Here is a 16,071-nt window from a genome sequence, read left to right on the forward strand (position 1 = left end):
GGTGCTCCATAAATACTCCAAGGAGTGATTAAAAGAAAAGGTCTTTGGAAAGAGTGACTGGAATGGTACACACAGCAAGTGCCAGATATCTGAGCACTGTATTAACTGGAGGCACAGGTCTTTATGGAGAGGTCTAAGGTTGGGTCATGCAGAAAGTGCTCAATACATGCAGACTGAAGCCACTGGAGGAAAGGGTATTGCAGAAAGGGTTTGAGGGTGGGGTATACAGCAGGCACCAGTCAGTGCATGCTGCTGAATACACTGGAGGAAAGAACTTTTAGAGAAGCCTCACACTGCAGGCAGTTGATAAATGCTAGATGGATCCACCAAAGGAAAGGTCTTTGAAGAAGTAGCTGGAGAACGGGGAATACAAGACGCACTCAATAAATGTTTTCTAGATCCATTGTAGGGAAAGGTCTTTGAGGAGACGGTCTGAAAATGAGACACACACAGAAGGTTCAAAACTGCTCATGGAACTCACTGGAGGAAAATGATTTGTTTGAGAAGGGGTTTGGGGGTGGGGCACGTATCAGGCACTTAACAAATGCTTCCTAGATCCTTTGGAGAAAAGGCCCTCAGAGAGAGGGCTTGGAGTTGGGGCACAGAGAAGGCATCCAATCAAAACTCACAGGATCCATGAAAAGCAAAGCTTTTGGAGAGAAGCTGGGGTGGGATACACAGCAGGTACTCATGTTTACTAAATAGTTTAAAAGGGCTTTAAGGACGGAGCTGGGGTGGGACATATAGCATAGACTGGATACACGCTCACAAGACCCATTAGAGAAGGCCTTAGGGCAAGGGTTGAGGAGAACAGGACAGTATCAGGCTCTCAAAGAATGCTCACAAAGCTCATTGAAATCAAAGGCCTTGGGGAAGGGCTCTTGGATGAGGCATACTGCAGGTACTAGATAAGTGCTCACAAGATCCATTAGAGGACAAGGCCTATGGGGCAAGGGTTGGGGAGGGTAGGCAGGACACGTTCGGTTTTCGAAGGCTGATAGGATATATTGAAGCCAAAGACTTTTGGGGGAGGGGGAGTAGGGAACAGGTACACAGCAGGTGCCTGATAATTGCTCCCTGGATCCATCAAGGTTTAAGGGGCGGAGAGGGGGCGACAAGGGTGGGGCACAGAGGAAGCATCCAGCTTAATAATTTAAAGGAAAAAGATTTAGGTGAGAGGACCAGGTGCCAGGCACATAAGTGGCGCTCGATAATTGCTCATTCGCAGAGGAACGATCTGGGGACCCAGGCCCACGGGAGACGTCCGCGGCAATGGCTTACCAGTCGGTGTGCGGCTCGTCGATGACCAGCAGCACCCTGGAGGCGGCGCCCCCGCGGCCTGCGCCCCCAGAGCCGCCGCCCACCTGCTCGCTGAAGGTGGCAGCTGCTGCCGCCGTGGTCTGCTTGACCGCGTTGGACAGCGACGAGAAGAAGCCACCGCCCCCCGAGGACCCGGGGCTAGGGGCGGCCGGAGAGGCCGCGGGGACGACCCCGGAGGACCTCTCGGCAGTGGCGGTCCCGGGACCGGGCGTGGCTCCGGGGCTGTGGGCACCGGGCGGCGGCGGGGGCGGCTGCGGACGCTGCAGGTCTGTCATGTACCCATTAGGCAGATTGGCCATAAAGTTGCTGTCCGACAGGCGGCGCCGCAGGTAGTTCATGGCTGCGGCTTGGGACAGGGGGTCCTAGGGGTGGTCTGGCCAGGAGCCGCGGGGGCGGACTGCGCGGTGCCCAGGAGCACAGCTGCGCTCTCAGGCACGACACGACTCCTCCGCTGCCCACCGCAGACTGAGGCAGCGCTGAGTCGCCGGCGCCGCAGCGCGGATGGTCGCGCCCGTGCCCCCCTATCTCGCGCCTCGCGTGGTGCGGTCCGGCTGGGCCGGCGGCGGCGCGGACGCGACCAAGGTGGCCGGGAAGGGGAGTTTGCGGGGGACCGGCGAGTGACGTCAGCGCGCCTTCAGTGCTGAGGCGGCGGTGGCGCGCGCCGCCAGGCGGGGGCGAAGGCACTGTCCGCGGTGCTGAAGCTGGCAGTGCGCACGCGCCTCGCCGCATCCTGTTTCCCCTCCCCCTCTCTGATAGGGGATGCGCAATTTGGGGAATGGGGGTTGGGTGCTTGTCCAGTGGGTCGGGGTCGGTCGTCAGGTAGGCACCCCCACCCCGCCTCATCCTGGTCCTAAAATCCACTCGCACTCATACACAGGGCCCTCCGCAGATACTCGGTTTGTAGTGTTGATATTCAACTCAGAAGGCATTTTTGGGGGGAGGGGGGCACTGGAAGCACACTCAGAGACACGAAAGTAGAGAAATAACCCCCTCACAGAGGGGGGTGAGGTCACACGCAGTGCCCGCGGGGAGATTAGTCTCCCACATCCACACAGGCTCAGCTAGGCAGAGAGCGGGGGCGTCGTAGACAGCATCAGACAAGCGGAGGTGGACACTTGGGCGGTGTACACACCCTTGCCCAAGGTGGCAAGGGGGGCCTGGAGGCATACAAGAAATGACACACATATAAACACACACAAAAGTGAGGAAACATACAAGGGCATGTACAGACAGAGAACACACGCCAATCTAGGTATACATACAGACATACAAGTCCAGGGTAACACACATGGGCATGTTACACACACGCATGCATACACCCATACCCACACACACACAGTTAACATACTGACACACAGAGACCCAGGGAAACTCATATGAGCATACACTCGCAGACAAAACACATTCCCACCGATGATCATGGAGAAACCTAGATCTGCAACACAGACATTCTCTGCAGTCCTAGCCCGGGTGCGTGTCCACCCTCACACCAGAACACACTTGGTATATAAGCCACCATCCCTTTGCTCTAGACACAGCCAAAACTCACGATAACCACCTGATGTCATCAGTGCCCATGGCTGTCTCCCCGTGCACCCAAGAACTTTCCACAGAGGCAGGCCCATCCCATGGTGCACACACAGTAGGTACCAAATAATGTTTGAATATGAGCAAATGAGGTAGTCCAAGCAGAGGTGGGATATGGGAACCTGTCAAATCTTTATGATTCTGACTACAATAAAAAGTCTAATTCATAATCATTTGTTCACTGATTGTACCCAACTCTTAACTAAGCTGTTTACATGCATCATTTCATCCAACCCTCACAACAATCCAAGGGGGTGGATAATATAATTTCTATTTTACAGATGAGGGAATACAAGAACTCCAATTAATTCCCAAAGGGTCATGTTCACTTTATGATCAATACATTTTTTTCTTTTAAGAATGTGCCAGGAAGAGGAAACATCCAGTGCCAATGTGGCTGGAAGAAGCTGAAGGGGGTTGTGGTAGCAGGGGCCAGATTGGGTAGGACCTTGACCATAGTGAGCAGTGATGGTGGACTAGGAGAGGTGGCAGAACATAGGCAAGAAGTAAGTAGATATGGAGTCTCTTTTGCCTGCAGAATTTTCAGGTGAATCATCCACTTATTCATTGGTTCATCCTTTATTCATTAAATCATTGGCTGGTTTAAAAAAGGCAGTAATAGTGTGGGGTCTGGAGACACAGTGCCTGGGTTCAAGTGGGGCTTCCACCATACACTTGGGAAAGTGACTTAATCTTTCTGAGATTTGGTTTCCTCACCTGTAAAAAGGATACATCTCTAACCCACCTCTAAGGAGAGGGGTAGGAAGGGGGCAACCTCTGTACCTTTGCATGTGCTGTAACTTCTGCCAGGAATGTCCTCTCCTTCCCTCTCTCAAGGGCTGCCTTTGGCCACTGTCTGCAGGAACCCCTCACCCCCAGGTCTCAGATTCTATCCCCTCCTCCCCTAGGCTTCCACAGTACCCAAGTCAAACACTTCCCAAACCATCCTCTACTCCCTCCTCCAACCCAGCCAGCTTCAGTCCCACCTCCAGGCCTTTGATTTGGCCACTCTTTCCTCCTCCCTTCAGGATTCCTTCTCTGGCATTCCAAATCCCAGTGTTACCCAGATGGGAATCTCCCCGCAAATCAGATATTTTCCAATGTCTTGAAGTATGTGCTCCCTGGTTTTTTGCCCAGTAACGGAAGCAAACAAGCTTGTGCAGGGCGTGGTGCCCTCTTTGGGGACAGGAACAGCTGCAGGTCTACAGATCTTTCTGGCTCCTTTAGGTCTGAATTCAGGTTCCTCAGGAATCTGTCTCCAGGCTGCACCTCTTCCTAGGGTCCCCATTCCTAGGTTCCTAGTACTTGTGGCCCCAGCACCATTTCATTTTTCCAGGTGGCTCAATTTCCAGAAATTAATTTTTTGTAGATTGTTTTGTAGAGGAATGAGGATTCACCTCAGGAGTGCCTCAATTCACTAAGGCAAAGGTAAGGCTCCCCCAAACTGTCTCTACCTTCTTCAGCAGGAATAGGCGTACAATAGGGGCCCCAAGAATGATTTTGCTGTACATTGGTGAGCAACGACTCTCAAACACACACCCCTGACATATGTTCACATTCAGTATTGTACCCATGTTTGTGACTCACACATACATATCCATGGCACCTTAATGTGTATGTGCACACACACAGGACTCCTGCATTGTTATGGCATACACACAATTGTAATCTCACACACATGCCACATATCAATACATCCTTAATTCTTGCACAGCCCCAAAGGTCTGCGTCTCTCTCTCTCTCACACACACACAGCTGAATTCCCACTTTCTTGTAAACGTATACCTCTCTCATATCCTGTAGTAGCAACCAGAACCCCTCAGTTTGGCTCAGTCTTCCCAAGATGACCAAGTAAGTACTCATCAACTTCATCTTCACTTCAACTCATTGACTGGTCCACTTGAATAAGGGGAAAACGAACCAGAGAAGTCAAGTAAGTGTACCGATATACTCTGGGTGTGCATATTACAAACCTCCCACCCGAACCTTCCCACACAGAGGGGTCCCCTCCACCCACAGCGCTCTTGACATTTAAGACCTCACCACAATCCATGATGCTTCAAAAATGTCCAGCCTACTACCTTTCTGTGTGTGTTTCCTTTGTAAAATGGGGATAATACTACTGACCCACATGGGTTTGCTGTGGACGAAATGAGTTCATGCTATGGAAAGCCTTAAGACACTACTAAGCACACAGTAAGTACTTTCTAAGTAGTAGCTATTACCATGATTATTATGATTCTTATGATGCGTCTCTTCACAAGGGGCCCGGCATTCAGTAAGTGGTAAATGAATGAGCAAATGCTAAAAGCACTGGTGTCTGGCTTTGTTCCCTTTACTGCGGAGACACGTAACGCTCTGATTCCTCTTCTTCTCTATTCTCCGTGATGTCCAGCACTATTGTTAGTATACAGTAGGCGTTAAGTGTTGAATAGATGTTCACACGAAAGGAATACCTTCTGTGTCTGTTCCCTCGCTCAGATGTCCTCTTTCTACCAGCCCTCCTCCACCCTAGATGCTCAGACTTAGCTTTAGTATACAGCAGGCGCTAATAAGTGTTGAATGAATGAACAAATACCAGAGGAAAGTGTCTGGATTTGTCTTGGGGGCTCCTCCGGGCAGATACTGACTCTAGCTTCTTTGCCCCCGCCTCAGCTCAGAGCGCAACACAGGCACTTCCTCGGCCCGCCCCCCGCCTCGCCGAGCTATTTGTCGCTGGTAATTGTGGCATTGGAGCTGGGCTGTCGGGAGTGGGTGGGTGCAGGTGCTCGGGGGCAGGGTGCCAGCCTCGGCCACGCCTCTGCCGTTCATCCTCGACTGACGCGGTGTCGGAGTCGGCCGGCAGAGGCTCCTCCAAGGTTCCGGCTGGTGGAAATCTAGGGAGGTCCAGGAGGCGGGGAGACAACGAACAAGCACGCCGGCCAATCAAGAAGTGCCTGCCAGGACAAGTAGCCAATCAGGAAACCCGTAACGAGGAGCTCTGCAGAGGAACGTGCCGGGCGGCCCTGAGGCACTAAGGGGGCTGCGCAGGGTCCAGACATTGGGGTTATGGCAGCGGCGGGGAGCGGCTGGGGCTGCACACTCGCTTTCACTCCTGCCAACCTGCGACCACAGTGGAAAATACTGTTTTCCGCAACAGGCTGCTGTGTCTTGGCCCGTGCTGTGCCTTTTGCCCTATGAGATGCTATCACCCTACTTTTGGGGAAGGGGATAGGTTGTTTTTCCTCCTTTAAGGAATCGTAGACGAGCTCGAAGAGGCTAGTTTATTGAGGTTTGGAAGGTCAGGGGGCTCAGAGTGGAGGAGAGAAGTGTTAGAGTTTCTCTTCCTCAGGGTCTTTGCAAGCAGGCACGTGTAGACATGGTCGCTTCTCCTCCACCACCAGCTTCTGCCCTTGTAGCTCCTCACACCGTGGCAGCGGTCTCCCCCAGAAGGTCACGTTCTTCTCGCCCTGACCTTCGACCATGGAAACAGTGGGCCTGAGGCATTAGGGGTGGGGAGGAACGGAAGGGAGAATCTCAGGGAAGGCAAAAAATGAGTACCTGCTATGTGCCGAACGCTACTTTTTGTTTGTTTTTTCTTTTTCTTTTCTTTTTTTTTTTTTTTTTTTGAGACAGGGTCTCACTCTGTTGCCCAGGCTGCAGTGCAGTGGCACAATCATAGCTCACTGCAGCCTCAATCTCCTGGGCTCAAGTGATGCTCCTGCCTCAGCCTCCCAAAGTGTTGCTGGGATTACAGGCGTGAACCACTGTGCCTGGCCTCCCAACACTACTTTTTAGCTATAGGATATTGGGCAATTTCTTTACCTTCCCTGTGCCTCAGTTTCCCTCATCTGCAAAACGAGAATGGTAGGAATAGTAATATTAATACTCACCTCACGGGGCTGAGTGAGGATAAATGAGTTAATTCAGGTAAAGTGCTCAGAGCAGTGCCTGGCACATAGCAAGTGCTCAGTAAATGCTGGTGAATGTTACTTGTTGGCATGAGCTACTTTCTCTTACCTCCGAAATATATACCCTTTATATCTCTTTCCACTGCCTCCAGGAAAAACCCAATGCCTTGTCCTGACACTCAAGGCCTTATTGTTAGGCCCAAATCCCTGCCCCAAGTGAATCTCTCTCTCTCTCTCTCCTCCACTTTATTCAAGCTCAGTCCATGTCCAGAAAGGTCTTTACCTGGGTTATTTCTCCCACTAGGAAAGCCCTCCATTCACTCCCATCCCAATTCTCTCAATTGCTTCTTCCTCCGCTCAGTCTCTCGCTCACTCAAGTCCTTTGTGCCTCCATTCAACACCTCTAATTCATCTTCAGGCCCCACTCTAACCCCCCCAGCCGGGAGATCCCTTCCCAGATAGCAGCCCTTCCACGAGCTGGGAATAGTTCACTTAATCTAGTAGCTTGATGTATGTGGAAGGAAGAAAAGGGATGAACATTTTAACCCTCTCTAACACCTGGGCCCCTCTGGCACCTGGAAACACTTATGGCGGCTAATCACCTAGCTCCAAGGCTCCGTTCACAGTCTTGATGCCAGGAACGCCTTTCCCAACCCCCACCTGCCCTGGGAGGCCCAGTCAGCTTCCTGGACCTAGGTTGAGGTGGCAGCACCTGTTGCATGCACCAGCTGTTCCTCATATGCCTCCTGTCAGGGGCCTGCTCAGCTGGGTCCCTTGGAGGATCCACAGGATCTGGGCTGTGGATATCTGCAACTGTTGCTGAAAGAGCCTTGGAGTGCCTTGGGGCAGTGAGATGCTGACAAAGTGGATGGAGGCATGAGTGACTGTGGGAGGCAGGCAGTGAATGGAGGCCTGAGTGACGGCAGCTAAAAGCATGGGTAACTGAAGGTCGGAGTCAATGACACATGAAGGACTAAGTGAATGGGAGAGTGGATGAGTGACTGAACAAGTGACTGAGGGGCACAGAGGCTACGAATTATCCTCCAAGAACTTCTTTCTCATCTTCTTTAGTTTCTCCCCACTTCCTGCAGCTGGGAGGTGGCACTCGGCAAGGCGGATACCTTAGATTCAGCAGTGGAAACTCTGGTTTCCTGGGGTAGCCGACTCTCCCGCCTGTAATATCATGACCCCCTCCCAGGCATACTTTGCCCTCTCACTCACGGGTACTTGGGGAGCAAGGGTGTGCAGAGGCGCTGGCGGGCACGGGTAGGATTAGGTCCACAGGGGGGCATGCACAGCCCCCAGGTACTCCACTCTGACCATGATCCTTTCACTGCAATGAGGGGTAGGGGTCACAGAGTTAGAACTGGAGGTCTTGGTGGGAAGGTGAGAGGGAGGCTGCAGAGACGTGAGGTCCACAGCAGAGAGTTGGAAACCCCTTATCCTGCATGGGCCACCCTACCCTCAGAGCACAGTCTATGGGACACTCACAGGGGCAGTGCTGGATGCTGTAGCAGTGCCGGATATCCTGCTGTTGCCCGGCACATCGATGTCCGTCAAACTTGCGGCCCTTGCAGGTCCTCCAGCGTGACTGCTGGCCCGGGATTTCTTGACAGCTGATGGACTTCATGTTCCGTCGGACACAGGTGCTCCACTCCCCCCACGAGTCCCACTCTCCATCCACTGCAGAGACAGGGCAACAGGGGATTGGACCAAAGCAGGGAATCAGCAAGGGGGTTCAGAGGAAGGAATGAGGGTGGTAGGAGGGAGTAGAGGTGATCAGATGTGCAAATGGGGGACCAGGGGTGGAAACAAGGTATCAGGGCCAGGAAAGGAGGAATCAGAGACAGGAGCAAGGCCTCAGCAGCAGGAGCTGGGCAGCAGAGAAGGGCAAGGGGGGCTTAGGTATGCAAATAGTGAACCCTGAGATGCTGACCAGGGCAGGGCACAGCTGTGTTGCAGATGTGGGTCCGGGTAGCATCGCCAGCACAGAAGGGGCCCCCATGCTGGGGCACAGGGTGATCGCACGTCCGTTGTTCCATGGTCTGGCCCAGGCCACAGGTCACAGGGCAGGGGCTCACAGGGCCCCAAGGCCCCCAGCTCCCAGCCACTGTTGGAGGAGGAAAGGGAGTGAGGAGAAAGGCCTCCTCAATCCTTCCTCTCAGCCCCTAGACCCTTGAAGCAGACTGTCCCCAAATGAAGGGCTGCATGGTCACATGGTCTAGGAACTCTAGAAATGGCAGAGCATCTATGCCCTCAATCAAGAGCCCCACCAGCAACATCAGCGGCCTCATCCTGGCGTACCTGGGCAGGGTGGGAGGCCGGTGCACCTCCGCTGCTCGTAGGCTAGCCCCGGGCAGGGCTTCCCAGGAGGCTTCTGGGAGGGCTCAGGTGCAGAACACTTGCGGCTTCGTGTCTCCTTAGGTTCGTGGGTTCCACCGTGGCAGGAGCCTGAGCAGGGGGTCCAGGGGCCCCAGGCGGCCCAGGCCCCGTGTGCTGTGGTGGGGTGGGAGGTGGAGGGATGCAGGTGTGGTCATGAGTGCTAAAGTCCTCTCAGCCTGGCAGTTCCCTGCTGTAACCCCGCAGACCCACGCTGGGTGCACCCATCAGCATCCTGTGGCTTCCCTCACTCACTGGGGCAGGACTGCTGGGTGTCACAGGCCTCTGATTCCTGTGCCTGTCCTGGGCAGTGGCCCCCACACTTGGGAGCAGGGTGATTACAGGCTCGCCTGCGGGTCCGGGTCCCTTTGGAGCAGGTGACAGAGCAAGGCTCCCAGGGCCCCCAGCCAGACCAGCCGCCCATCTCTGTGGGAGAGAAGAGAGGGTAATGGGATGGAGGTGGGGTGTCATTCAGGGCTCTTTGCTTCCTCGAGTGCCCCACATGAGCTAATCCTGTCCTTGTATCCTCTGCCACCACTCTGGGCCCACCATCCCCACTCACTGGGCCTGCCGCAGCAGCCTTCACATGGGTGCCTCTGCTTCCCCTCTCACCCTCCCCGTGCACAGTCTGTTCTCCTCCCAACCCCAGTCAGATCACGTTCCTCCCCTGCCCACAGTCCGAATTACTCAGACGAAAAGCCAACGTCCTCTCCGTGGCTCCCAGGCAACGGGCCCTCCTCACCTCTCTGACCTCACCTCCTGCCACTCTCCTCCTTAGGTCCTTACAAATACTGGGGACGGGCCCACTCTGAGGACCTCTGTACCGATCGTTCCCACCAGTGCTGGGTGACAGGGAGTGCTTGCCCGCCTTGCTCATCCTCCTCACCGGGACAGCACTGCTGGTCCTCACAGGCCTGGAGCTGCCACTCCAGGGTTCCAAGTGCCACCTTCTCAGAGCACTGCCCGTTCCAGCCCACACAGCGCCGGTACCGCAGCTGGGAGCCCTCAGAGCACGTCACCGAACAGGGGGCCCATGTGGACCACAGGGACCATCGTGGGGACCTGTGGAGAAGAGCACACACATCCCATCCTGGCATGAGCTGACAAGAATGGCATGTGGGACTCCAGAGTGTGGGCAGGCACGAAGGGTTGCTAGGCAAGTGTGTGTGCGATGGATTGATAAGTCCTTACCTTTTAGGGATATTGGGATACTGAATGGGAAGCAGTGGATATACAATAAGTGCTTGATAATGTCATTTACCTTCACAATCAGGCAGCTGGAGTTACCATTGGAAGGCTGGCAAGGCCAACACCAGGCCCACAGTAAGCAAAGGTAAGGACTAGGAACCAAGGGCTGCTGTCAGAAACCCACCAGATCACCACACTACACGGTAGTAGGTAAATAGAAAGTGCTTAATAAACCTGAGCCATCATCCCTATGACCTCAGAGGCCCCCTCAGAAATAACCCCAGATCTATCCCCAACCCACTGCATAGCCCTAGGTATGCTGTTCATACCAAATAGATGTGATGAACTGTTGACATGACTTGGGGCCCAGAGCTGCCCTCAAAAACCCCCAAGCTCCCCATCCCCATGGTGTATCTGGGATATATAGTAAGCAAGTAGAAAACAGGTCTGGCATACGGTAAGGGCTCAATCCATGCAAGCTGGAAATCATGATCAGGAGACTAGAGCTACCCTCAGAAATCCTCAAGCTCATCTCCCAACCCTGCCATGCAGCTGGTATACAGGGAGTGCTCAATGAATGTGAAGTGTCATGATAATTAGGGGCCTAGAGCTGCCCTTTGAATTCCCCAAACTTTCCCACCCCTACAGTGTGTCCATATACAGTAAGCACTCAATAAACATGAGCTGTCATCAAAATTAGGGAAATACCAAGCTGCACCCCACCTGCAATGCTTCCAGTGTGCAGGAGGTGCTCAATATGTGTGAGCTATGTCAGTGGTTCTCCATCAGGGGTGATTTTGACCCCCAGGGGACATTTGGCAATGTCTGCTGACATGTTTGGTTGTCACAGCTGGTGGGGAGAATTGCTACTGGCATCTAGTGGAAGGCTAGGGGTGTTACAAAACATCCCACAATACGCAGGTAAGCAATCCCCTCCCCCAGCCAAGAATTTCCAGCCCCAAATGTCAATAGTAACAAAGTTGAAAAACCCTGAGGCATGGTCACGATCAGGGCCTCAGGGCCACCCTTGGAAGTCCCAGAGAAAGAAAGTGCCCAGTTTTGGGTGACCCCCCCCGACAGTCCTTCCCTCCCCCGCATCCCCCACCCCAGGCTCCCCCTAACCTGCAAGGCTGACAGAGCCCGCCACTACGTTCCTGGTAGGCAGAGGCAGTGTTGAGACAGCAGTCTTTCACGCTGACACCACCCCCCAGGAGGCCCTTGCACTTGCCGGAGGATTCCTCATACCGGGTGAAGCAGAGCACGGGGTCTGAGCCTGTAACAGGGCCGGGGGATGGGTGGGTGGGGCTCGGTCAGGGATGTGGTGGGCCTGCACACCCCTGGGGCCAGCTGGGCCCTCACCCCCTCACCTGTGGCTGGCAGGGTGAGCAGCAGGAGCAGCGGCGGCAGCAGCAAGCGAGGGGCCTGTGCTCCCTCTGTGATCATGTTGAGTACTGCCCCCTGCACCTCTACCAGAGAGGAGGTCCCGCTTTATCTGGGTTGATCTGCTCCTGGAGTCAGCAGGGAAAGAGGAACCTAGAGGCAGGAGGAACTGGGAGGGCATCCTGCTTTGACCCCACCCTGTCCCCTCTGCCTCCTTCTCTACTCTCCCCTCCCCATTTCCTGTCTTACTCTTGGTCTTGTTCTGTTTGTTACTGTATCCCCAGCACCTTGCGCTCCTCCCAGCAACCTCACAGTGTTCAATAGAAGCTCCTAGGACAAATTCTCACCCAGGGGAAATGGAGCATAGGAACGTGCAGCAACTTCCTAGCCGTGCGACCTTGGGTGAGTCACTTAACACCCCTGAGCCTCAGTTTCCCTATATGGAAAATGCATAATCTCTAACATAATGACAGGGTCAACCTCGTGGGGGTGTTGAACCAGGGTGAAGTGAGTGTGCCGTGCTCAGTGTTCCTGCTCGTGGGGGTGGAGGGGGCATCGAGGCAGTTGCTCCACCTTCCACCCTCCCTTAACCTCGGCCCTCCTTTCCTGAGAGGTTCCCTGTGGTCAGCTTGTGGTCGGGGAGGTCAGCACAAGGGAAGTGAGAAAGGGAAGTGGCAGGAGCCTGGGGAGGGATTCAGGAGGGGAATGGGGTCTATCCATTGTTCCATGGGCCCAGCTGGGGACACCACCAGGGTCTGGGGTGATTAGGAGGGAATAAGCTGGGCCATGTTCCATCAGAGAACCCTTGGGCAGATAACACTCCCCTTCTGGAGCCTGTTTCCCCTCTGTAAAATGTGCTCACAGACAGCACCTACAACATAGGTAGGGTTTGTTGCAAAGATTGTGAGTTAAGTTTTTGTTTTGTCGAGATGGAGTCTCACTCTGTCGCCCAGGCTGGTGTGCAGTGTCACGATCTCGGCTCACTGCAACCTCTGCCTCCCGATTTCAACCAATTCGTCTGCCTCAGCCTTCTGAGTAGCTGGGATTACAGCCGTGTACCACCATGCCCAGCTAATTTTTGTGTTTTTAGTGGAGACAGGGTTTCACCATGTTGGCCAGGCTGGTCTCAAACTCCTGACCTCACGTTATCCACCTGCCTTGGCATCCCAAAGTGCTAGGATTACAGGCGTGAGTCACCGTGCCCGGCCAGGAGTTAAGCTTTTGGAAAGTCTTTAGAACAGTGCCTGACATATAGTAGGTGCTCTGTGTTTGATAAATTTATTCAACATTTATTGAGCACCTACTGGATGCCAGATGCGGTTCTCAGCATTAGAGCAGAGAATACGACAGACAAAAATCCTGGCCCTCGAGAAGATGGATAATAAATGTTGCCCCTCCTCACGGAGGCCTTCCCCATACCCTTGTCTGGCATCCCTGTCACTCTCTAGCCCAGTAGCTTTCAAACCTGTTTTGTTTTGTTTTAAAGAGACAGAGTCTTGCTGTCACCTGGGCTGGAGTGCAGTGGTCTGATCATAGCTCACTGCAGCCTCAAACTCCTGGGCTCAAGTGACTTTCCCACCTTAGCGTCCCCAAGTAGCTGGGACTGCAGGCACACACTACCACACAACTAATGTTTTTATCTTGTGTATAGATGGGGTCTCGTTGTGTTGCCCAGGCTGGTCTCAAACTCCTGGCTTCAATATTTTCTCCCAACCTCAGCCTCCCAAAGTGCTGGGATTACAGGCATGAGCCATCACACCAGCCCTTCTTTTTTTTTTTTTTTTTTTTTATAAACCCTAATGAAACTCCAGAGCCCGCTTTAAAATTTTTATTTTGCTTTTAATTAACAAAAAGAAGCGCAAGAAAGATAGGAAGGCAATGCCTAATTTCCTCTGCTCTCAGGGAGGCAGGGAGAGACACCATTCTGCAAATTCAAATGTAATAATTTGGTCAGCTGTTAAAACAGTTCTTCAGGAACACCTGTTTTATGGGCAGTCAGGTATGTGTTAATATCTGTATCCATTACAGATGTACTCTGTTCTCTGATAACATAAGGCTATCCTTGAAAATGTGCTTTGAACAAAGGAGTCTTGTTAAGATTCTAAGACTTCAAGACAATCGTTGCTGTGTTATCCTGTGAAAACACTCTCCAAGAAACCTGAAATTGGCCGGGCATGGTGGCTCACGCCTGTAATCCCAACACTTTGGGAGATTGAGGCGGGTGGATCACCTGACGTCAGGAGTTCAAGACCAGCCTGGTCAACATGGTGAAACGCCGTCTCTACTAAAAATACAAAAATTAGCCAGGCGTGGTGGCGGATGCCTGTAATCCCAGCTATTTGGGAGGCTGAGGCAGGAGAATCGCTTGAACTCGGGAGGCAGAGGCTGCAGTGAGCTGAGATCGTGCCACTGCACTCCAGCCTGGGCAACAGAGTGAGACTCTGTCTCAAGAAAAAAAAAAAAAAGAAAAAAAAAGAAAGAAACCTGAAATTCTGGCTGGCTGCTTTATTTAACCACCTGTTGCCCTGGTAATAATATTAACAATATTTCCTTTGTTTTTAAACTGTATAAATACTCATAGGATTCCCTGTGGAAGAAGACTGTCAGCACTCTATCTTTTCCCACAGGTTTAGGCAATAAAATGACTGCAGATTCCTTAAACAAAGAGTGAGAGTCTTGTCTTATTTAATTATTACATCCATACCTGTTACTATGTATTTGCCTGCTTCTTGTTATTCTCACTCCCTAAATATCAGTTCCACAAGGGCAGGGATTTTTGTCTGGCTTGTTAACTGCTGGGTCTGCAGGGCATTAGATAGGCACCAGGAAACAGTGGATGCTCAATAAACATCTGCTAAATGAATCAATCAATGAAATAAACAAAACTTTAGAGATTCTGATAAAATGCCAGAAGGACAGTCTGAGTTGGAGGTAAAAATGTGGGCATCCCATGGAGGATAAGTAGTATTTCAAGTGCGAAGACCTGGATAAGATGACCTAGAGAGGATGCGTGAGAAGAGAGAAGGGAATCCCAGGGCTTTGCCCTGGGGAACCCCAGCATTTCAAGTTTTAGAGAAGTAGGAGAAGCCGGCCCAGGGGACTGAGCAAGAAGGGCCTGTGGAGGAACAGGAAAAACAGAAGAGGGTTTTTCTCCAGAGCCTGGAACATTCGAGGGTCTGCAGGGCATTAGACCTCTCATACAGTCTAATTTGGTCTGTTATTTTCTCTTTTTTTTTTTTTTTTTAAAACCTATCTACACAGTTCTGTTTTTCTTTTCTTTTTTTCTTTTTGAGACAGGGTCTAGTTCTGTTACCCAGGCCGGAGTGCAGTGGCATGATCGCAGACTACAGCCTCAACCTCCTGGGTTCAAACCACCCTCCCACCTCAGCCTCCGAGTAACTGGGACTACAGGCACACGCCACACCTGGCTAATTTTTAAAATTATTTGGAGAGACAGGGTTTTGCCACATTGCCCAGGCTGGTCTCAAACTCAAACTCCTGGGCTCAAGCGATCCTCCCACCTCAGTGTCCTCAGTAGCTGGGACTACAGGCATGCACCACTATACCTGGGTAATTTTTGTTTTTTGTTTTGGTAGCGGCAGGGTCCTTCTATGTTGCCCAGGTTGGTCTCAAACTCAAACTCCTGGCCTCAAGTAGTCCTCCCACGTCAGCCTCCCATGTAGCTGGGATTACAGGTGCACAACACTACGTTATGCTAATTTTTAAAATTTTTAGTAGCGACGGGGTCTCACCATGTGGCCCAGGCTGGTCTCAAGCTCCTGGCCTCAAGTGATCCTCCCACCTTGGCCTCCCAAAGTGCTGGGATTACAAGTATGAGCCACCGCACCCAGCCCGGATTTACATCCTCTACTATATTCTCTTAATCACACAGCCTCTCAGACATTCTGTCGCTCATAGTCATTTTCTGTGTCATGGATTCCAGCCTTACTACAGTCTCCTACTAACAGTTTCACACACAATCATGTTTAACAGCCTGTCTCATTCAGTCAATATTGCCAATATTTTCTCTCACCAGTCAGTTCCTTACATACACGTGCAGTCACACAATCTCATGAAACGTTTAGCCACTCATTTGGCCTGTTACTTTCTCACATATGCAAATAGTCACTGATTTATAGTCACCACTAACTAGTCTCTCATGAAGTTTCCCACACATGCACAAAAATCACCTCTCCTACCCCTTTCTCACTCAAGCCACTTTTTCACACACCCACGATCCGTGATTACAGCCTCTCCCACAAAGACATTCACATGCATACACAATCACACAGTATCTCAGACACTGTCATCACCTAGTCTCACGTTT

At 52.3% G+C, this 16,071-nt stretch overlaps 2 protein-coding genes across 3 annotated transcripts in view; both read right to left on the bottom strand.

Moving 5' to 3' along the window:
* The window catches only part of SYN1 (synapsin I), a 47,848-nt gene extending 46,037 nt beyond the window's left edge, over positions 1 to 1,811 (bottom strand). For both annotated transcript variants that reach the window (XM_054471518.2, XM_054471517.2), the window contains exon 1: positions 1,282 to 1,811. In XM_054471518.2, the coding sequence (XP_054327493.1) occupies positions 1,282 to 1,658 (377 nt within the window). In that variant the 5' untranslated portion in view covers positions 1,659 to 1,811. The remainder of the gene's footprint in view (positions 1 to 1,281) is intronic.
* Positions 1,812 to 6,156: 4,345 nt separating this feature from the next.
* Positions 6,157 to 11,958, bottom strand: CFP (complement factor properdin). Its single transcript, XM_054473078.2, has 9 exons — positions 11,732 to 11,958; positions 11,487 to 11,637; positions 10,063 to 10,238; positions 9,432 to 9,602; positions 9,102 to 9,293; positions 8,734 to 8,907; positions 8,289 to 8,480; positions 8,019 to 8,130; positions 6,157 to 6,384 (listed from the first exon to the last, which is right to left on the bottom strand). Exons 1-9 carry the CDS (start codon positions 11,805 to 11,807, stop codon positions 6,219 to 6,221), a joined length of 1,410 nt encoding a protein of 469 aa, XP_054329053.1. The 5' UTR covers positions 11,808 to 11,958; the 3' UTR covers positions 6,157 to 6,218.
* Positions 11,959 to 16,071: the final 4,113 nt, after the last annotated feature.

Source organism: Pongo pygmaeus, chromosome X (assembly GCF_028885625.2).
Source record: "Pongo pygmaeus isolate AG05252 chromosome X, NHGRI_mPonPyg2-v2.0_pri, whole genome shotgun sequence".
In the NCBI taxonomy this organism is placed as follows: domain Eukaryota; kingdom Metazoa; phylum Chordata; class Mammalia; order Primates; family Hominidae; genus Pongo; species Pongo pygmaeus.